The sequence below is a fragment of the Betta splendens genome, chromosome 19, assembly GCF_900634795.4.
Source record: "Betta splendens chromosome 19, fBetSpl5.4, whole genome shotgun sequence".
In the NCBI taxonomy this organism is placed as follows: domain Eukaryota; kingdom Metazoa; phylum Chordata; class Actinopteri; order Anabantiformes; family Osphronemidae; genus Betta; species Betta splendens.
Genome location: NC_040898.2, coordinates 13,591,642 through 13,614,080, shown reverse-complemented (window position 1 = coordinate 13,614,080; position 22,439 = coordinate 13,591,642). Strand labels below are relative to the sequence as shown.

Genomic DNA, 22,439 nt, shown 5'->3' with positions numbered 1-22,439 from the left:
TGAAAGTAGTCTAAGTGTAGGTGTCATGTCTTTATTGAGCAATGCCTTCAACCACAGTCATGTTTACAGATTAGGCCTTAGAAATCCAACAGTAGGCTATATACAAGTGTTTATGTAGAAGATTATGTTCTTTAGCTTTAGTACATGTAGCCTTTTGAATACTGCGGGCCCATGTTAGGTGTGTGTTCATCCAGGTGGGAAAGGGGCACCGTGTCTTCCTCATTAATGTATCTCTCAAATTCTGCTTTCAGGTTTGGCCGTTGATTGTCTGGGAAGGCGAGGGAGATGAGGGCCTCTGGTTCGCACACAAACTTGTAGACGTAGCGTTCTCCAGCAACCTGCGGATGGGAAACACTTCAGTGTCCTTCCTTGTTGTTTCGGTGTGTCTTTATTCACCGGTTAAGTTTTACTTGTGGTCATACCTTCTGCATGATGCCCTTCTCATAGTAGTAACGCAGAGACCGGCTCAGCTTGTCGTAGTTCATGGCAGGACGGTTCTTCTGCATCCCCCAGAGTCTGGCGACCTAAAAGGCCAAGAGAATGTTGCACCAATCACAATAAATTAAATCACACATTATGAGCTATTATCCAGCCTATACCCCTACTCTCACCAGAAATGCTTTTAGCACAGAACTTAAAACATTCATTATTAATATACCTTCAGGAGATAATGGACAAAAAATGAAGGCCTTTCTACATTACAACCCAACTAAGTGGACTCTACAATCAAACCACAGACTTAAACATCACAACACAGTTAAAGACATCTGAGGTGGTGAAACAAAGAGGGTGTACACTCATTTGTGCTAGCACTGGTGCCCACCTATGAATCCAGTGTTAAATAATTAATGTTTGCCTAATGGAATCTGAACTAAAAACAACAACAACCCCTGCACCTTCTATGGTCAAACCTACACAATTTCAGTCAAAACCTCGGGCATTCTCACATACCTCCTCAGGTTCAATAAGTTTGAACTCCATGCCTCGTCCAGTCCACGCAATGAAGTGGGCGTTACCCGGGTCGTCCAGCAGAGCCACCAAGAACTGCCACAGCTGCAAGGAGCCTCGGCGCTGGTAAGGTGTGCCCTCACGGAAAATACCGCCCCCCTCCTGCTTCACTTCACCTGGAGGAGAAACGACACGAGGACCAAGTTCAGTTTGGATGTCTAATGGAGCACAACTTGCAGCATTTACCACCGTTTCACTATATAGTGATGAAGCAGGCTCACCTTCAAACTTCTCTGGAACCACACGGGAATCGTTCTCAAACAGATAGCCTAGAAGACAAGATGAGAACGGAGTTAAAACAGGCCTTGATCGTAGCACAACCAGGGTGTTAATGTGACACCCGCCCCAAAACATGCCTGCATGGATAATGTCACAGTGTGCACTCCTCCTTCACTCACTTCAAAGTTTCTTAATATCAGTCTATACACTTCTAGTCTGCAGCAATTCACACTCCCCAAAATGCTGGGACACACAATAAAACTCACATGAAGGACTGATTCTTATATTTGCCAGGGCAATGCTGCACTTTTGCTGGGAGTTATGTTTATCCAGGGATTCTTGAGGCAGGGGTGAGGCAACACCCGCTGCCAATACAAACAGACACACTCTACACTGGCCAGCCAGTGACCACACAACATACACCAGTAAAGAGCAGCAGACGTGTGCTTCTCGTAGCAAAGAGGACAATAGGAAGTCACATTACACATCACACAACAGAGGAACTTACCTTCGGTGCCGTGCTGTGGGTTTGGGTAGCTCTCGCTGTGGTGGTACATGGAGGGACATCCAGGCACATCTGTATCACACAAACACACAGCTGGACATGAGACACAGTTCCAACTTTTTTCTCTACATAGCTATTGGTTACATACATTTGTGCTGCATCACAAAAAAAAACAACACCTGTGAGAAAAAGCATCAATGTTATGGTGTGATCGCCCTAAAACCTGAACGAGCAGATGCAGTATTTATCTCATCGCTTCTCTTGTCTCCAGCAATATTTTTAGACAATGAGCTAGCATCTTCACCAGACCAGAAAGGTGGTTCAGTGTCTGCACTCTGTCTGGGCGCACCATTCACATAAATAGATTCTGGATTCTTTCTCATAACCCCTCCAGCTGAATTCTCCACAAGCACAGTTCACAAGTCACAACTAGTTCCACGAGCGCATTGTGCTCCGCTTCCTGTGACTGCCCTGCTCACCTTTGTAAACGAGTTTCTCTATGGTTGTTTGTGCACAGAAAAAGGTGTGTCTCCGACTATTCTACACATTTGTTTTTGTCCTGTGAACGGCACAAGTATGGGAATAACAAATGGAGGGTGCACCTTTCTGCCTCTGGCTCTGCCTTCGACTCACTTCTGGGGAATGCAGCTGCAGTGATAAGATGTCATTGAGGAGAACAAAAATCAAACCTTCCATTCTGGGACGGCGGCGCTCGATCACACTGTAAATAATACGTCTGCCGGGGAGCGAAGGCTGGACTGGGTGTGAGAGCTTTGGGGTTAATTGTGCTCTCAGTGATATGTCTTTCGTGCAACACAATGGCAGTGATTAGACGCTGAAATGCCAATTTGTATGAAGTCTCTTTCTGCAGCCTGCTTTTACAATGTGTGGCATTTGTCAGCGTTCACACCATTACAAAACAACAGCTGCTGTTACACGCCATTTTGCATGGGCATTAAAGAACACTGCACTGCTCCAGAAAGCCTGCAACAAACCTGATAGAGAAGCCTCTACAAATCACTTCCGATACCTATGCCAACAATGTGCATCTGAAGGACTTTCCTAATAAATTATTAGTATAGTATGTCACAGTATATTATGAGGTAAAAAATATATACATAGTATAGAATGTAATGAAAAAATAGTCATATACTATGACTATGAATGCATATCTTCAAATGGTGGTACAGTATACAGTCATTTGCACTAACTATTCCTCTACTAATTCCTATTACACAAACTTTAGACTACTGCCTTCAATCTGTTCTGTAAGCTTGTCATTGAGTAGTTCTGTCTAATTATAATAATTGTAATCATGCTAGTTATTAAAAACAAACAACAAAACTGAGTCCTTGTTTGGAAGAAGCAAACCGGTTTCTGTGCATTTCTGTGCACACAGCCTATTGTAAAACTGCCTGAGCTGGCTCCCACCCCTCGCCCTCTCCCAAAGCCCAGCTAGAGAGAGGTTCGAGTTACTGCGGCCATGCTCATTTTTCCATTATGAGTTCATCTGCCTGCAGAAAAAGGAAGCCGCTGGTGCAACCTGAAACCCTGGAGCGCTCCACCGGGGACTCTAGTCTTTCCAGTGCCCTCCATTTTCTCAATGAAATTCCTCTGCCTCTCTCACAGAGCAGTACAGGAAGAGAGCTGGGTAAGGGGAGGAGGGAGAACTGTAGACGCAGTACTAAACTTTTTTTCTCTCGTAGCAAAGTCTCAGAGCAGAAAGGAGGAGTTTTAGGAGCAGGGAGGGAGTCGGGTTGGGCTCGAGATACGGTGGACGACTCTGTTTGCCTCGTGTACATTTTGTTCCAGAGTTGTGCAGGCGAAGGCCTTTAAAGGACACGTTTGATTCCACATACAACGCTATCAAATTTTCATATAGAAAACTTCAACAAACCTCCAATATAGACTGATTATCATTCAAGACCACGAAGTGAAACAAACAAATGACACTCACCAGGTTCGTAGGTGTAGTCTGTAGGCTCCTGCTTCACCATCATGTGGGCCGGTGGAAACCGCTGCGGCGGCTGCTGCTGCGAGTGTGGATGCGGGTGGCGGGGAGGTCCGTGCGCCGGTCCGCTTGCGTGGCCGGGCCCCGCCATTTGGGCCGCCCGCTCGTACAGCGGGTCCAGGTATTCTTGCTTAAAGCTCTGCTGAAGATAGGGCACGCAGGGGTCAGAGTGCTGACGGTGGAACCCCCCACCACCTCCGCCCGGCCCTCCTCCCCCGCTGACGGCGCTGCCACCATGTCCCGCTGGGGCGGATGGCATTCGCTGGAAGGTCTGGCCTTGTGGGGGGAACTGGGGGCACATTGGCTCTCCTGCAGGTCCCTGATACCTGGAACTGAGAAGAGACAAACGGCTGCTCACTTTAAGGTCTCAGACACCGTGTGGTCGGCTGCAGCTGCGACTGAGACTTCACCTGGCGTTCATGGGGTAACTGTTGCTGGGCAGTGGCTGGGAGGTGGCGGTGGGGTTCATGTACCCGGCGTCGGCCCGTCCAGCTGCGGCAGGTTTGGGGGAGTAATGCTGCTGCATAGGAGACATGGGAGTCCCTGGGCAGGAGCTCTTGGCTCCTCCTGCAGCCCTTTTCTGCTCATAGGCACTGTAATACATGAACATACACGTGAGGATGTGGAGAGAGGCACCTGTGACAACCTTGCTGGACTATGGAGCGCTTTCACTATACCCAAAGACATTTTTAATGTTGACCTGTGTTTGGCGGATGAAGAAGGATAAATGTTATTGTTGTTACAGAATTTATTTCGCCCTTGGTAAAACTGAATGTCAGCAAGGAAAGAGGAAAAACAAATTGTCCTAATTAAATTTAACCATTTTCTACATAAAACAAGTTTAAAGGCTGAATGAAATTTGAGCTATTTCTGCGGTTCTGTCCAAAAGTTGGGAGAAATGTTAAGAAGCCAAACACACGTGAGCATGAATTTCAGCACATTAGAAACCCTGCCGGTACCTGGCGTAAAGGCACTGCTCTCCGCTGGGGTAGCTGAAGGTCTGCTTGTGGCTACAGGACTGGCTGGGGTCGGAGCCTGGGCTCTGAGGCTCCTTCTTGATAGTGACCGGAGGACTGTGGAATGCCACCGCTGCAGGAGACAGAAATGAACAGACATGAGTGCAGGCTCTCAGACAGCAGGGTTTGTGCGCGCTGCCCTTCAGGTCGGCTGTCGCGGGGCCAAGCGCTCCTGTCTGTGTGGGAATCTGTGCTACGTGACGGCCGAAAAGCTCACGCCGCTGTCGCAGACGCGCACGGACTTACTGGAAAACGCTCGCTCGCGCACGGCCGCATTCCTGCGAGCGCCGAGTCCCCGCTCTTCCAGACACAACAGCGGCCAAAGCTTCCTCTCACAGCGAGCTCAGAGCTAAACAAGCCTGCGAGCCAAAGCCAGACGGCAACTGATGAAAGCCCGTCACACCTCCGCTGAACGCCGCTCAGGTCCATATTTTCTTTTACTCTCCAGATGTCGGCCGGTCGGCAACACAACCGACGCGACTGATCGCAGCACGCGTTGCCCAAAGGTCGCAAATATTTAGCGGCGCGAGTCACGCGCTAACGCAGCAAACTGTCTGTCAAGCTGCACTGTTGGAAGGGATCTGTGCCCCGACGGCCACAGAAACCACCCAAAGTGGAGCTTCAAACTGAGCCGAGGCCTCGTGTTTATTATTTGAAGGGAGGTTTTCACCCAGGGAACTGTACAGGATGTTTTTCTGGTCTCGACAGGGTAAACAGCAGCAGCTGTGCGCTTCCAGCTGGGGAGGCCTGTATTTACGTGTGCCCGACTACGCGTTTTGTGTGTATTAATTATCTCAGAATCTAGGTGTGTGTGTTGTGGCTTCAAGGTTTGTGTGTCTGCAGAGGGTGTGGAGCAGACGGAGCAGTCGGCACTGAAAGCTCAGCCCAGGTAATTGCATACTGTTGTTCAAGTAAAAGGAAAAAAAAACATCTAATGGAAACAACGAGGCCTGAATGACCGAAAGGGAACGACCCTGAAGTCTGAGCTTTCGTGGGGATTTCTGTTATTCTGAAACTTGACGACTGTTTAGATAAACTTAATTTTTATACACAAGTTTGTTTTTTTAACAGGTCACATATTAACACACAAAGTGCAACTGACTAAAAAAAATGTTTTCACTTTAAGACTGTATTTCTGTCCAAAGTTCAGGTTCCTTCCGTCACCATTCGGCTGTTTATTTCACTTGAGCCCTTTCGCTCTGACCCGAGACCTGGAACGTGTATAAAATGACAAACCGTGTCTAACAATCAACCAGATCTGCTCACTGTCATAACCGTCCTATTTTGGTCTACGCTCACTCTCCCATGGCAGGCACGCAGGTGAGGAAGTGTTGGCTTTAACGGCGGATCAACGGGATTACAGAGCATTTACCCAGACTTTCCAGACAGACGCGATGGGATTCCAGCTTCCCGCGATCCTCCGACTGCTGGTTTACCAGCACGCAGAGGCCCGTCTAATACCAGTCTATTGACATTCCCCCCTTTCTCTGCCTCTCTGTGGGCATTAGCTGCAAACAAGCCTTGAAGGGTGACCGCAAGCCCGCTCTCAATGCAACCAGGTAGAACCGCTAATGCAATCGGCAGCAATATTGACCTTGATGCAGCTCAGGCGTATGAGGATGTTACATTTCAAACGCTCCGGCCTGATGAGGGCTCAGCTGTGCATGTAGGAGTCTGCGTTGGAGCCAACTGACTATGACCTCCCTGGTAAAGTTGAATCTCACTGCTTGGTTTGACTGTGGAGGACACAATGCCTCCTGCAAACCTTCTTACTCATCTCAGCCCCTCCTCCGTTCAGCCTCATCTCTCCTTTCTTAGTGTCACCCATTCACACCCGTCTCTGAGCTCTATGTATGGAGCTGACCCCAGCTAAAGGCAGGGTGGAGTGGCCTTTTACATATGTAAATGTTGGATCCTAGAAGGGGAGGATGCAGGGTGAAAGGTGATGGTCATGGTTGAGTGCTTTAGGAAGTAGAGGGATCATTACATGAGGGGGGGGGCTTTCAACAGACATCCACCACAAACAAATCACAGTGGCACCCCCACACACACAATGAGCCCCTCAGCTGAGCTGCACTGGCTGTAGCAGTGTGAGCATGTTAGCAAACAACACTGGGGACAAACGCAAAAGATCAATTGTTCATGTACATTGATGAAACATATGAACAAGATGAGCAGGTTTGTGCTGCTGGAAGGACCTCGCCATGAACTTATCAGGTTTTACACTGAGAATTTGCTACCATTAAAGGCTCTGGTGTAGGGAAATCCACTCTGAAGACAGCGGTGGATCTGGAGAGTCTTACAGTGGGTGTTTATGCGCAACTTGGCCAAGTCTTAAGCCCCTGGAAGTCTGCAGCGCACGACAGCCCCGCTCAATAACTCACTGGACATCGGCCCCATTGTCAAACACGCTGACAGCATCTCACTAAACCAAAGGACGAGCTTGCATAACGTAAACGTACGCTTAATGGGTGCAATGGTACGAAGGGGGTTCAAGTCTTACCATCTCAGGGATATCTGGAAATCTGGTTATTGTCCAACACAGGACGGTTTGCACGTGTGCTCTGCTTCTGAGTGCTTGGCCCTATGCTGTTTGCAAACTGCCTAATGTGTGATAGGCTACGTCTGCTTCTTCCACACTTACCAAATAATCCCTCGTGTGGTGACGGATCAATACAAACAAGGATGCAAATTATGGTGCAACGGTTCAGAAGGTTAAAAAGCAAGTTAACAATGTAGACTGACTGCAGTTGCATGGCTGTGAGTGGCCTGAGGGAATAACGCTCCACTAATGCCCCACAAAATTATCCAAGTATCAAAACTGCACAATGAAATATCAATCCAAAGAATGTACATTTGAATAGATGTCGGTCCAGTCAGTTTGAAAGTCTTTACATTTTGTTAGAGATGAAGTGGGAAGCTTTAAAAGTAAACTGTAACTCCATCCAAACGCTACTGTATAAAAGCCAAGGGAATCATTTAGGTTAGGCCTGAAATGCATCTCATTTCAACAGCATTTAACAGCACTCAGTCAAATTAATGAACCTGACTGCTAACAGACAGTTGGCTAACATCGCCTTGCCAAACAAATAAGAAAAATCATAAAATAAGCATTTTCTGGTGTCCACAGCTGAAAAGTACAACAACAATCCAACTTCACTTCCTATGTCACTGTAATTTGAGAGCACAAATGACTAAATCTTGCATGTGACCTAATGCTGCAGGCATGAATGACCGCATTTGTATGCACAAGTACTTTTTTACCATATATGTATTTATTGTGCCTTGATTTTGTAGACTATTAATAGTAAGTAGACAAAATTAGGACAAAGAGAGTTCTAATTACTAGTGTTTAAGCGTTAATTCCCCCGGTCTGTGGACACATGTGCCAGACATGTTCATGTGAGCTTCACAGGCCACAAACCTGCTAAAAAGCAAAAAGGAAAGTACGGCAGAATCACTGACAGGCTCATCTGAGAGCCCACATGCCCAAGAGCAGCTTCAGTGTCTGCTGCTCAGAGAGCCCAGGAGTGTTGGATCCATTAGTGTCTGCTCTATCTGATTTACAGGTCGTCCTCTCTCATCTGATAATGGCTCAGGCTCCTTGAATATTTTAAGAATGGTTGTCAGATACCTGCCAAACAAGCCTAACGAGATTGATGGAAAGTACAATGGTATCAGCGAGACACATGATTGGCCCGGGATGGCACTGTTGTGGCCGTTAAAACGCTTTTGATGCGTGCTGTTGGCTAACAGGATGTGGATCTGAATGACACCCATCATGGGAAAGCCTGGCGCAAAGCAGATTCTGCCGACATCAAAGTTTCACTTCTCTTTTGACTTCAGAAATAGATCACAGTGTTTGTACTGGTAGGAATTTTCTTGCCTTTACAAATATGCAGTGATTTTCTGAAGATGTCTGCTCTTTTGGCCCCGACTGTCCTCAATGACCCATTTATCAGATTAGAAGGCGTGAGAAGAAGTCCTGTTGAGATGGACTAATGCTTTGAATGCTATCCCCAAAGTAAGGTTATACAAAGATGTGACTTAGAAAAGCATTGAGAATAAGGACTTTATCAGAAAGCTTAGCACAGTATATGATGAGTATATTTTCATGGTCTCTGAAGCATCAATCAACACAATTTAAATCAATAAACGTTCTGCCAATTCACCTTTTCCCTATTGTCCACTTCACTTTAAATTGTGCCGCATTTGCTTTTTCTAAATTGACACTGACCGCTCGTAAATCTCACTGCCCCATTGCTGTTTAGCGGATCCGATACAATACATCTGTGTCCCGGGACGTGCAGCGAGTGGGACATCCCGTCACTGCTGGGGGGGTAGAGGTAATTAATTTGGTGCAATATTGACTCCTCGCTCTCGATCCCTCAGCTTCCAATATAGCTGTCCCCTCTTAATGTTTAATGCAGCCATCGATCTACCACCGCACTGTTACTGAAATGATATAATGAGTTTCCCACCAGGGCACTGTGGATGTGAGGAAGGGGTGTTACTTAGGGAATGCGTGCCTGTAGGTGATTTTCAAGCAGACCAAGTCTGCTCATGGCATACTGTGTGCAAAGGCCAGGACGCTGGTTGAAACGATCAGTGCAACAGTTACTCCTGCTCCACTCACTCCCCCCTTCTGCTTCTCAATCAGTAGCGTGGCTGTAATGCAGCGCAGCACGTCTGACCCGCTCTTACCCCGCTCCTCCGCCCCTGTGCCTTCACGTTGATTTATCTGTGCTTTATCTTTATCAATCCATCTATCACGCTTCTCCATCACCTTCTGCTCTCGTCCTAGATCGGCGAGAATCGATATAGCTGCTCGCTGGCTCTCAGCTCGCTCCACACACCTACTGGCCTGTGTCAGCAGGTTCCTACAGAGCCACCTTCTCACGCATGTGAAGTGTTTGATGGGTGTCTCTGTAGCCCTTTGTCTCTCTGAAAACTGAGATCAACGTGTTAATAGCAGCTGAGAAAGATGAAGGATCCCTTTGTCATTATTAAAACAATTTCATACATCTACTTTATTATGGGGATAAAACCCCTCCAACATCTTTTTCTGTGTACAAGCTGCTGTCACTATTAATTTTACCGCTCGTCTTTGTTTTCGTTTTTAATTACCATCGGCTCATCTCAGGATTTGTTTACATCCTGTCAGACCTGGTTTGTATTGTCTGACTTCTTTTGACTAAAGTTGCACTTCAGGAATTTAATAACTAATTAACGGGGTCAGTGCGCTGAAATCCAATTTGTAATCGACTGGAATTATAAGTATGTTAATAGTCAACTTATTACAGTTATTTTACAGCCACTCCCTTTCTTCTAGACAACATCTGTTCCTCCCTTTGGTCTACGCTTGCTTTCAAAAGAAGAAACATTTCACTTCTGCCGGACTAAAATGCATGAACGCAGACAGGGAGCCTCTAGCACGCACGTCTAACTAACTGTTCCGCCATAAAACACACACTGCCGTCCGTTCGTGAAGTTATGCTGCTGATCAAATCCCCGTGGACCCCCGGCTTTAACGTGGCTCTTCTGAATCAACACTGGGAACCCAGAGCTTCCACTTCACCGTAAAACACACATTACACTACATGCCTGGTCTTCACAACCCCATTTTCACTGGGTTCCACTGACTAAAGATGACTCATTGTCTTTGTTGTAATCTAGGAGCTTTCATTCCTTTTATAGCTTCTCGCAGAAAAGAAAGGCTCTTTAACCTCCTAAAACATAAATTAAGCGACAAAGTACAGGAATACAAATTGAGATGATAATGACTCTTAGCTAGATTAAAAAGACTGTAATGTTTTCAAATGAAAGCTAATAGAAAAATTGGCCTGCCACCTTTTGTAAGTGTTGTTAGTGGTAAAATAACATCCCCCACTGGCATGAATGAAGGTTAACTCCCCTTTAATCAATGTGCTGCCTCAGCCAGTCTTTCACAACTAACCCATTCATAAAACTGCCGGGCTGAGGTTTGTGTGTGCGCGCACAACATGCCAAGTGTGTTTGTGTGCACATGAGATGAGTGACTTTTAGAAGGAATCATCTGCGCACCTACAAGAAACACGGCATTTTACTCGTAACCAAACAACACACAGGGCTCATGGAGGAACCTCGCCTCCCCAGTGGTATCTGTGCATATCTGGCAGGCACCTGGCTGCTTTTGCGCACTTTGTTGCGTAGCAGCTGTATTTTGGAAAGTGGAGAACACAGAGCTGCATGTTTCTCTTTTGAGGAAAGGGGGAGTTGGAAAGGGAGGGGCTCCGTTCACCCATCGCCCCATCCACCAAATAGGCCCTGATTGGGCCAGTTCTGATCCAGAAAAACAACCCAAACAAGAGGAAGGCTGTGAATTCATGACAAAGCAGAACACACAGACACTCTTTCCATTCGAGCTGAAACATTAGTAATTCAATCCCTCTTTTTAACTACTTACAGAAATTTGCTTTTATAGTTTATTAAAATTAAGCTTTGATGATGAAAACAAATAGGATCAAAAACAGCTTAACAACTACATGATGAAAGCTGAACTAGTCTAAAAGAGCAGCCAGACTAAGCCGGAGTTTCACGTGCCCATTTTGTTTTCTCGTCTACTTCCTCAGCTCTTTTAAAGTCTCTCTCTTTTTATCTTGCTTTCCCTGCTTTGCTAAAGTCGCTGTCTGAACTGCGTTCTATAGCCACAACTTCCTATATAATTACTGCGAGGCACAAAACTAAACAATCATCCCACAGAGCTCTGAAATCGCTGGATTAGTTCACATCTTGGAACACTCAATGAGTGTGTGGAGAGACAGAGAGGTAGATAGAAAAAGGGAAAGGGGAGGAGGGGTGTCCAGTTTTTTAAATTCGACTTTAGTTTGTACAGACACAGGAAGGGAGGGAGGGGTTTGGAGTATCCACTTAGAGAGGAGGGGGCATAAGAGAGGGGGGATCTGTAGTACTGTAGGGCTTTTTTATGAATGAAGACCGAAGGAGAGCGCACTGAAGGACTTGGAGAGAGGAGGGGGAGGGAGAGGCACACTTCCTCTTACGCACACAGGGAAGAAAATTTATGAATGGGTCACATCTCTTGAGCAGCTCCAAGTGTAAACAACATAGTTGGACAAAGAAGAACGAGCTCTCTGCACAGGCAGCGCCTCTGTAAACGTCCTAACTCTGGCCTTTTAGCGGTTCTGACCCAAAAAAAAAAATGGATGCACTGACATGTTTACACAAACAGTTGAAATTAAATATCTGCAAAAATCCGAGTGACACCTTCTCCCCACAGGCAGGATTAAGACAAAGGACTCCTGTCTCGCAACTTAGCACAACTCCTGTAGGTGCTGTCAAGATAAAAAAGCAACAGCATTACTCTGTTTACCCTCTAGTAGCAGAAGTTACATGGAGAAAGATCATGTGCTCCCTTATCAGCGACGACTCTATTGCCTTTAAGCACAGACACAGGTCAGTAAGTACATAAAAGTTCTATGTTTTCATAACCTTCTCTCAAAGGCAGCCTGCAGACAGACCATGCTTGTTAGCCATGAACTGGAGGAGAATGAACACCATGAGATAGATTTACCAGATGTGCAGGTATTGCACAATCGCTCCTTTGGCCCCCTCCCCTTCCATGATCTAACATTCCAACGTGTCCCAGTGTTTCTGCCTCTTTTTTTTTTTTTACCCCGTTTTGCTGGCTCTCTCTTCCCGTCTCTCCCATCTCCGTCGCCACACCCATGCAGGTACCGACATGACTCAGTAAACAACAATGTTTAATTTTGCTACGGAGCTATTCTCTAGCAAGCCTCAATTATATTCTGGTCAACTGGGATTAGGGTCCTTTATGCGTTGTGCTTTTTTTAAGTGCCAGAGTTTTCAAAACAAGTGAGTCACCTGTTTTAAAAGTTCATCAGACACAGAATGCCTTTCAGCTTGGTCTGGGAAAAGATATATATGCCTGTAATAGACCTGCAAACAGGCTGAACAGCAAACAAAGGCAAATTTATTTATAGGCGCTTGTCAATTTTCCATCAATCAAAGCTGAATGGAGATGCACCAACAAGACTCAGTTGGTGACTTTGACCAGCAGGGACACTGTCAACCTAAGTGTCTCTGCTGTGTATAAAGTGAGCTGCCCATCAAAATGAAGACCCCGTGACCCTGAAAATCATACCCAGGTCAACCATTAGCAGAGGCCTGACAGCTGGTTGGCTGAAAGGCCAGGGGGTTAAGTAGACATGACCTCTGCCTGCCCTGAGGTTCTCTGGCACTTCCTTCTCTGCATTGTTGGCCAACAGACAGCTACAATGTTGTCACTGATGGTCTGACCAGTTGCGACTTAGAGCTGGCTGCATCATTTGATGCTTACACACAAAGGACAGATGACAGAGTGAAAGCTGTCAGTTTTACTTAATCTTCAGGTATTTCTGCTAACATTTCAGTGTCATTGCTAAAGACCAAGAAGCCTGCAGCAAGTTGAATAGGCCAAAAAAAAAACTGTTTGTGTAGTGACATGTACTCCCACCCAGATCCTGAATCGCCTTTGTTAAGACACACAACAAAAAAGGGAAACTCATTCAAATAGCCGCTCAGTTGTGCGGCCCAGGAATTTGCTTTTCTATTTTACACCTTCCGAAGTACACAAAAGGCCATCTTTGTACCTGGACCCCGAATCATTTTTACCGGTTTCCTGTGCCATACCCATTGATCTTTTCAAAGAAATGCAAATGAGTGACGCCAGTACATACTGTTGGCATCCAAATAGACTTCATGATGGCTGGCTCATTAGGCCTTCTGCTTTTACACAACTCGGTCAGCAAACAGTATTAGTGTAATATATAAAAGTTACACTATACCCATCTGAGCCTTTGACTGCCCAATAACTCAACTTTGACCATTAATTTTAAAGCTCTCATAACTTTAAAAACAGTAGCAGGAAAACTGACCAAATGTGAACAATGGGTGAGACTTTTCATAGAACACTGGAAGCATCAATATCTGACTGAACACACACCAAAAACAAACTATGTGGTATATGGGCAGGCATACTGGTTTCTGTAGAGCATATAAAGTCATACACATTCAAATGAAGCAAAAGTGCATTGTACTCACAGTTCTCAGAATGGAAATCAGGAACAAACTGCTCATCGCTGTCAGGAACTTGGGCTAAAATTAGGAAAACAAAAAGAAAAAAACTAGATTTTAACATGGTATTGTTTTGAGCAAAAGTTAATGTTTCGTAATCTGCCAACCTCTTACTTCAAAATCTGGTTAAGCATTTTTAAAATCTAAGGACATTCACAGCATGCCTACACCCCATTTACAGGATGATATATATATATATATATATATATATATATATATATATATATATATATATATATATATATAAATACTAGCATTAAGCTTTGAAGAACAAGAGAAAACTCCTGTATATCTGTAGGATGAAGTGGTGTTTGTTCGTTCCTCGAAGACTGGTGTTACTCAAAAATGTAAATGTAAACTCAAAATATTAAACACTTTACACTGAACTATTATTTATTTACTAAGGAAACACCGACTTCGGACACTTTGTCACCAACTTTAAGATTACTCTGCGTTAGTTTTTCGTACTAGCTAACTCCGACTTAGCTTAAATTAACTTATTAGCTAACTCCGCGTTAGCTTAACACATTAGCTAACTCCGCGTGACCTTAATTTATATCACTGACCTGCATTGGCGAGTAGTGAAATACTCTGTAAAGTTGGACAACAGTATTTTACATGAGTACCCTAAAACTAAATTTCCTTTGGTTAGTAAACCAACCTTTTTTAATTTTCGTTTACTGCGTGCACGCCGTCAACTACCAAACTAATCGTGTCCCATCATACGTCATCTGTACGTCCTTAGTGCCTCGCTTATCAATCATTGGACGCACGCTGTGATGCGTTTAAGGACCCCAGATCCGTCCGTTTCCGTCTGCTGCAACATTCGCTGACAAACAGACGCTATTGTCCTTTTACTTACGCCACTAACAAGCTAAAATAAAGACTTATACATTTATTATTTTAATACGTTAATAGATTCATATGAGATCTGATTGATAACATAGTTAATCACAAACTACTAGTATGTGGATGTATCCATACTTACTTTTCAACATTATTCAGGAACTGGACAATACACATAATAGGTGAGTTACTTCCTAATAGTACTTTGTCTTAGTACTAAAACCTTTGTATTTAATTTTGTATAAATAAAGAAACTACCTGGACCATTGGTGGAACCTATTTTAAAAGCAGACAGATAGGTGTCCATAAATTGTGTTCACTTGTTCAATCTGAGGATTTATTCCACCATTAAGTGCTAAACACTTTCTATTTTCATTGTTGGAGCCCAGCCAGATAAAACAGCCTGTTCAAACTAAAGATGCGAGGAAATCTGTCAAGTGCTGTGACTAAACGGCAACTCTGTCGCAAAACTCCTAATGTAATAGTTGTCTGGATTTCATCTGCCGTTTCAATGATGGATCACACTTGTAGTCGAACTTGGCGACAGAGAACAAGGAAACATGACAAAAAGCGAGAGAGGAATGGGGGAAGTTAGAAAAGAGCAGGATAAGGTCACAGCTGTTCTTAGATCCTATCATCAAATTGCTACTATCTGCGTGAATTTATGTGTTTTCTATGGCTGCAACTACAGATTAAACAGTGATACTAAAATGTGTCTCGGCAACAATATGCAGCAAAATGACAGTGACGTGTGTGAACGGACGAGTCAATGCAGCGATGGATTGTGTATTTCTATAATTACTTGCAGCGGTGTAGCGTTTCAGTGGCCCCCATCAAACCGCTGTCTCTCTCTCGCGTAATGAAATTCATCTAGGGCCTAACTGAATGAGCAGAGTCAGTGATGCCAAGCCCAGGTGCAGCAGAGTTAGACAGACACTATTGTATGCCTCTTTTTTCTAGGAATCCAAACCCATTCACAATTGTCCTATGGAGCTTTGGGCTTTGAGACACACAAACAGCTTAGAAAAGCCCAAATCATTTGACTGCCAACACCCTACGAAGGGTGAAGAGGTCAAATTCACACACTGAGCTGTGAGTTTGCTGGCATTTCTTTTGCTACCCTCGAATTAATGACCTGAACGTCGAGCAGAACCGGGGCTCACAGCCTTTTCAATCTGGCACCGCTCCAATGCAACAAGTTTCTGAAGGTGTAAAAGTGTTTCCGTTGCTTCGGAGTCACACTTGCGTCATGGTAAAATCAGTGCGGAAAACGTGATGGATTTCATTAAATATCATGAACCCAATTAGGTGCAGTTCACTACAGAGCAACGCGGCACGACACTCACCAAACACGAACAAAAATCAACATATGAGTCTATCAATCAAGACCCGCTGAGATCGGATTAATTCACCATAGCTGTTGACCTCAGCTGCTTTTCTTACGTTTCATTTACTGCTACAGTTTCCCGAGAATGACGATGATGATACAACACAGAAACCAAAACTCAAAGACAGAACGCGGAGAGCAACAGACGCAAAGGACAAAAGAGGAAGTAAGAAATTTAAATCCACGGCTCCTTCCTGTGCAGAGGAAACCGGATGACTTCGTTTCGGAGCATGTTCAGATAAATGAGATTGATTTCTTACATAACACTGCATCCTGCGTTTTACTATACCATAATAATATTAGTCCCTTTTAACTTTTCGGTCCCTTTGCCTCAGGCAGGAGAAATAAACTGCCATGTGAAACAGAGCAGCAGCCCTGATTTAGCTCTGCAGATTCAACAATCAGTCAACTCTCATTTTAACACACAGGACACATAGACAATCACTGCAGCCCGCGCACGCGTGTGTGTGTGTGTGTGTGTGTGTGTGTGTGTGTGTGTGTGTGTGTGTGTGTGTGTGTGTGTGTGTGTGTGTGTGTGTGTGTGTGTGTTTCCAGGAACACCTCATCAGGTGCTCTGAGATGCAAGTCAGCACAAGAAGGAAAGTGTGTTCTCTCCGATGCTTCCAGGCACCTTGAATGACTTTTTTTCCTCTCAGTGGGAGATCCTGGGAGGAGCTACACAGCCTCAGTCACATAAACCTAAAGACCAGAATGAGACAAGACGTGACAAGCTCCTGAACTCTTGCCATTCAGAGCTTCACCCTTTCTGTTTCTCTGCTGCTTCCGCTCTGCTTCATCCCAAAAAAAAAAAAAAAAAAAAAAGAAAAGAAACCTCCCTGCAGCTAACCAGCTTTTACAGTCTTGGTGAATCCCTCACAACTGCAATCAGTCATGATAAGGTCTTTAATTAATGCAACAGGAAAGGAGAGGTCTTAGCCGGGGAAGCTGAAAACAAGCCAGTACTTAGGGTTAAATGACACTTTGATAAAGTTACCCTTCCATCCGTCTCTTCTGCTTTTCTCCTCGCTTTGTTCACTCGCTGTGACTCAACACAAAGCTACCACCCAATTGGAGCGACCAGAACATAATTTAATGTCCCATGTTAAAGGGCTGCTTCATGATTACATTACAAAAATAACATTGTTTTAGGTAATTTGGGTTTTTATTTGCCTCAGGATTATAGATACAGAGTCATGTTTCTGTGATTTCTCCTGCCGCAAGATTACAATGGAGGTGAATGGGCTTACATCAGCAAGCTCACTTCCCAACAAACAGCGTCTCAGATGTTCTGAATATTAAAAAAAACACACGACATCTGTTTTTAATGGGCTGATTTCTCTGCTAGGAGCTAGCACCAATAAATCAGATCTAGGCAGGTTCTGAGATTTGGACGGCTTCTTCGGACTGGAGGCTGATACGTGTGGTTCCCCACGTTGCTAAATACCCCAGAGTGAGTGGAAAGTGTTGCCTGCCTGAACCAAACCTATAAAGGTGAACTTTACAGCTGAATCTGCAAATATAAAAAGGCTCCAGCTTTGAAGCGACACCTATTGTTGCCGTTTTTATTGGCCTGTCTGGCCTTTGTCTGCGTGAGACGCTGCCGTGAGCTGAACTTGCTGGTGTTTGACGTCGCAGGAGAAAAGGTGAGGGCACGGCCATTGTTTGCCACGAGGAGGAAGTGGTCGGCTCTGCTTGAATGGTCGTCTGGGCTTCGAGCAGACACAACCGCTTGCACAATATCTGACTGCAACTCCCACGTATGGCGAGTTTGCTGATCTGCTGCATGTTGAGCATGACTCAGAGTCAATACTGGAACTGTTTTAGAAGTTGTGTCTCATGCACATTATATATGCACATCAAAGACCCAAAAATATAAAATCCCTGCGTACGATTCTGCAAACAGTCGATCTCGGCACACGCATCAAACTGCACAGTGAACCCCCAGCATCCGGGAGAAGTAGCACTAAGAAGGAGCGACGCGAGACCGGATTCATGAGGTCAGTGTGGTTCTTGTTAGATCTCCACATCAAAGCGACCGACACAACACAATTCACACCTCGTGGTGCAATTCTCAAGTCGAGCAACTAGCAGCTTTAAGCACAAGTCCCGTCACGGTCGTGCTCCAGGTTAGCACAGAAAAACAGGCCCAATGACTCACAGCGCGTGTTGTTTTCCATCGCTTGACATACAGTATAATTACTCCATTACAGCTCACATCATCATTGCACTTATTAAGTCTACAAGCTGACAATTGCCTCCGACTGGGCCTCATTTCATGGCTATGTGCCTGTGAGTGGCACAAGCCAAACAGCCTGTTTGTTTGCATTGGCTGCTGGCTGCCGTGCGTGCTACATGCCAACATGGCCAAGACGGGCTTTACTAAAGGCTAATAATGTCCCGTCTGTGTTCTCGCTGGCCTCGTTTTGTTTTTCTTTTTCTGCAGTGTGTGGTTGAGAGCATGTGTGTTGCATCAGAAGGTTCGAGCTTCTCTGTAAGTCTATACGGCAGCGAAACCAAAGGATCATCTTCTGCACAATTTTTTTAACCAAAGATAAACATTTATATAAGCAGAAAATGAATTATTATTCCGGATGATGGGAAGCAGCATAAAGTATAAAACATCTCACTTGTTTTCTAGTGTTTGTAACAGACACCTTATCCTTCATGACTATCGCAAATGGAAAAATCCACAAAAGCACAATTTAAGAGGAAAATGAGCCCGCAGGCAAGTCTCACCTTCTGTGAGCCATGTTTCCTGGAGTTGGCTTAAATCCTGGAAGAGGTCTGAGGAGAGAGAGGGAAGATGCAATCAAAACACAAACCTGCACGTTCTGATTGCTTATCATCACTTTGTGCCTCATCCTGGTGAGGCTTCAATGCAATAACTCACGCCTGAGGTCCATACTATGATGAAAACATGCGTCATGAAGGGCCAAAGTCGTGAACTTCCACTACTTTACCTTCGGATTCCTGAGGGGGTAATTCTGTGTCCATGTATTTCCTTTTCGCTGCCATCAACAGTCTATTTAGGGGCCCATTTCCTTGCGACTTCTGGAAAAGGCAAACATGCAAAGAGAAGAGAAGTAAGAAACAGGCTCCAATAGGTCAAAACCAACACATTAGTAAATGTGATATTTACTTCAGTTTAGAAAAAAGTGACGCAAAGACAGGCATTTTAAAAAGATGGCAACGGAATAACAATAATAACAAACAACAACAGAATAATAACAGTAATATGATACTTGATAATAAATATTTATAATGGGTTACAAATATGAGCCTACTGCGGGTATTGGTGATCACCAAGCCCTTTAGAGAACAACACATTTCTCAGTTGTGGATTCAGTCTTGGAAAAACAAACGCGCTGTTTGCGTCTGAGGAAAGCGGCCGTTTGGCGGAGAGAGACGCTGTTCAACCCGAGTAAACCGTGGAGGAAACGCGCGGACACGCATTATCGAACGCTCGACCTGCTCGGCTCAACTTTGGGGAGATTTAACGCCACTTTTCAGCTCGGTTAAAATACAGTTTCCTATCGCGCGCACGCAGCTGCTTCAGCCCAAAAAAAAAAAAAAAAAACTCGTGCAGTCGCGAGGCGGCGGAGCGATAAAGCCCGGTAGCGCAAACCCCGCAAAAAGCCACTTAAGTGACGCCGGAGTTGCTCCATACGTACATTTGCTAAAGTGTAAGGCACTTGCTGGTCCAAATATCCATCCATCTTATAATCCATCCGTTAACCGTTTGTGGTCATTTAGGCTGAGCTGAGTGAGAGCCGCGCAGCCTGCAGGGAGAGGAGGGAGCGCAGTTTGTGAATGGAGCTGCGTGGAGGCTGCATGCATAATGAGCTCCATTCACAAAAAATGCCGAGGGGAAGTGATGGCGAGCGATTACCCAGCGGGCTACTGTCCTCTTTACAAATCAGCTTTTTGTGCGTGTGACGGACAGCTCGTCTCTTCACCCACAGCTCTCAGGTGGAGCTCATTTCGCACCTGGAGCAGCTCTCGCACGCGCTCAGCGTGGCTGGACGGACCGGACCGAGCCGGGCTCGTGGGTTGTGAGCGCCTGCTCGCTCGGTGGGTCGTTCCTCGGCCTGTCTGCCACGTCCGCCGGGCTCCGCCGTGGGAAGCGGCGCGGCGCCGCGAGCGCGAGGGGAAACAGATGTTGCGCCTCGGCGGAGGCGGCGACGCGACCGAACGCGTTCCCGCTAAGAAAACGGGCGTCACACGCACTTCGTGTGAGTTTAAATGTGTTTATGCTGAAGTGCCGTGACTTTTTGCGTCCAGCTGTGCTGTCATTCCCGCAGCCGACATGATTTAGGGCTGAGGGCGGACTCGCCCGTCGAGCTCGGGCCTGCTGAGGGTCGTGATTGGTGCACTTCCTCTTTCAAGGCTCGAATTTCTTGCCTTTGTCCAAATGAATCCACTGACTTATGAATGAAGTCTCGGTTCCGTCCGTAAGCCAATCAGGAGCGCGGTAGCCGGGCTCCTAGCAACCGTGGGTGGAGCTTGCGGCCGTGCAGCCAATCAGCTCTCAGCGGACTGCGGGCTTTTAGACTGGATTTTCCAGTTGTTTTTCATTCACAAAAACCAGAGAGGGAAAGTCAGAAAAAAGCCTCCATTCATAAAACCTGCCCTGGCACGAAGGTCCTGACATGTTTTTCTTCTCCTTCGCCAACAGACTCATCGAGCCTCACTCTGTTTACCTCCTCCCGCGTCTCTACGCCTCTGCTTACAGAAGGCGTCCCACCTCTGGGCGCTGCACGTTAAACGCACTCACCACAAAGGCACAGGCGTAAAGCAGCGCAGGGAGGCGCATTCTGACATTCTTGTGGTTTCCAGTCTGCGCCGCATGAAGCACTCGCAGCGCTGCACCGGGCTTCGTCCACGGCAGCAGCGGAACGGAGACGCGCTCGCTGCCTACGGAGCGCCGGCCCACCTGACCAGAACCCCCGAGGCGGGTCACAAGAGCTGCCTTTGAACGGGAGGAGGCAGGAAACACGGGCGCTGTGGGATTTGGCTGGGTTTCGCTGGTGACTCGTGTCCAGGCCAAACTTCATATCAGCGGAGAGCGTTTCCTGCCTAATGATGTTTAGATGCACATTCAGATGTGCACAGCAGGCTATAAATATTACAGCAGGCCGGTCGCTCCACAGGCTCAGGCCCAGGTAGAAGCACTGGTTGTGTGATCAGATGGGTGTGAAGCGGCAGAAACACAAAGATCCTCCACCACAAACCTCTGAGGTCACGCGTCGCTGAGGTTCGATGCTGCTTCGTGCGTCAACTCAAAGACAAGCGGAAAATGTTTTCTGCTGATGGCTGGTTTACATTATCCTCTACTGTATTCACCCAAACCTAAATTCATCACTGTCATTAAAACATGACTCAGCATTGTTACCACCCAGAACAGGAAAAGTCCCAGCCATGAAAAGCCATGAAGCTCCACATCACAGCTCTGAGTTCTCTGTCTGAAACGAACCCCCCCCACACACACACACACACACCCCTTCATCCTGCCTCCTCTCACTTTTCTGCTTGTGTGATTCATGCGATTTTAGACTCCAACTCAAGAAAGCCATCGTCCAATTTGAAACGCGGCACGGGTTTTAGACGCACACGTTTTCGTTCACACGTGGCCGACATCGTTGGACAGCGGGCGCAGAAGGAACCTCCTCGGCGATACGTCTACGTCCACCGTTTCGCTGATGCAGCCACGTTTCCACCGAAGGCGCAAGATTTACAGCAGGGTCCTTTATGATGAACTGAAAGAGCAAAGAACATGGATCGACATAGATCACCTCCCATGTATTCCGTCTCCAGCACACACACATCAGGGCTGAAATGCATTGTAAAATCCACCGTGATAGTGGTCCACCCCTGAGTCTAATATAGCTCAGTCAGCACAGAGATAAGTACTGACAGAGACAGAGGGGAGACGCTGCAGGTTCAGAGCGCTGCTGTGGAGTGGACTCAAAGTGCTTATTGATCAAGGCGGCTGTGCCTGATGGATGGGCGAAATGTTATTATAGCCTCAGCCGTGGAGTTACAGGGAGACGGAGTGAGGTGCCAAATATTCAGCAAGAGAAGAAGACACGCAGGAGGACTCTGGGAGCCAGAGGCCGAGGCCTCAGAGGGGAGGGGGGGGGCGTCGACAACACCTCCCCATCTTTCTTCTCTCTGTCTCCGGAGCTTCATCCTGCTCGGCCTCCTCCCTCCTGCTCCTCCCCCGCTTTTGATAAGGCCGATGGTGGCTGATAAAGATGAAGACAAACAAAGGACATCACCAGGGCACTGACTGGAAGCGACATCCAGCGTCTGGGC

The 22,439-nt window shown here is 46.1% G+C and overlaps 1 protein-coding gene across 6 annotated transcripts; it reads right to left on the bottom strand.

Annotated features, from left to right (window-relative positions):
• Nucleotides 1-15: 15 nt before the first annotated feature.
• etv4 (ETS variant transcription factor 4) lies at nucleotides 16-20,353 on the bottom strand. Of its 6 annotated transcripts, XM_029135510.3 has the most exons (13): nucleotides 20,014-20,032; nucleotides 19,796-19,903; nucleotides 19,085-19,175; nucleotides 18,861-18,908; nucleotides 13,859-13,912; nucleotides 4,703-4,832; nucleotides 4,154-4,336; nucleotides 3,690-4,075; nucleotides 1,736-1,804; nucleotides 1,230-1,277; nucleotides 952-1,124; nucleotides 423-524; nucleotides 16-338 (listed from the first exon to the last, which is right to left on the bottom strand). In XM_029135510.3, the coding sequence occupies exons 2-13, from the start codon at nucleotides 19,850-19,852 to the stop codon at nucleotides 138-140; spliced, it is 1,542 nt and encodes a 513-aa protein (XP_028991343.1). In that variant the 5' UTR covers nucleotides 19,853-19,903; nucleotides 20,014-20,032; the 3' UTR covers nucleotides 16-137. The 6 variants fall into 6 exon arrangements, with proteins under 6 accessions (XP_028991343.1, XP_028991346.1, XP_028991344.1 ...); XM_029135513.3 differs by lacking the exons at nucleotides 19,796-19,903; nucleotides 20,014-20,032 and adding an exon at nucleotides 20,112-20,353; XM_029135511.3 differs by lacking the exons at nucleotides 19,796-19,903; nucleotides 20,014-20,032 and adding an exon at nucleotides 19,409-19,760.
• Nucleotides 20,354-22,439: the final 2,086 nt, after the last annotated feature.

Coding starts and splice junctions, on each gene's coding strand:
- etv4 (XM_029135510.3), bottom strand. CDS start 19,852: ATGGATTATAAGATGGATGGATATTTGGACCAGCAAGTGCCTTACACT. Junction 4,076..4,153: donor AGTTACCCCATGAACGCCAG/GTGAAGTCTCAG, acceptor GTCTCTTCTCAG/TTCCAGGTATCAGGGACCTG. Junction 525..951: donor AACTTATTGAACCTGAGGAG/GTATGTGAGAAT, acceptor TTGGCCTTTTAG/GTCGCCAGACTCTGGGGGAT.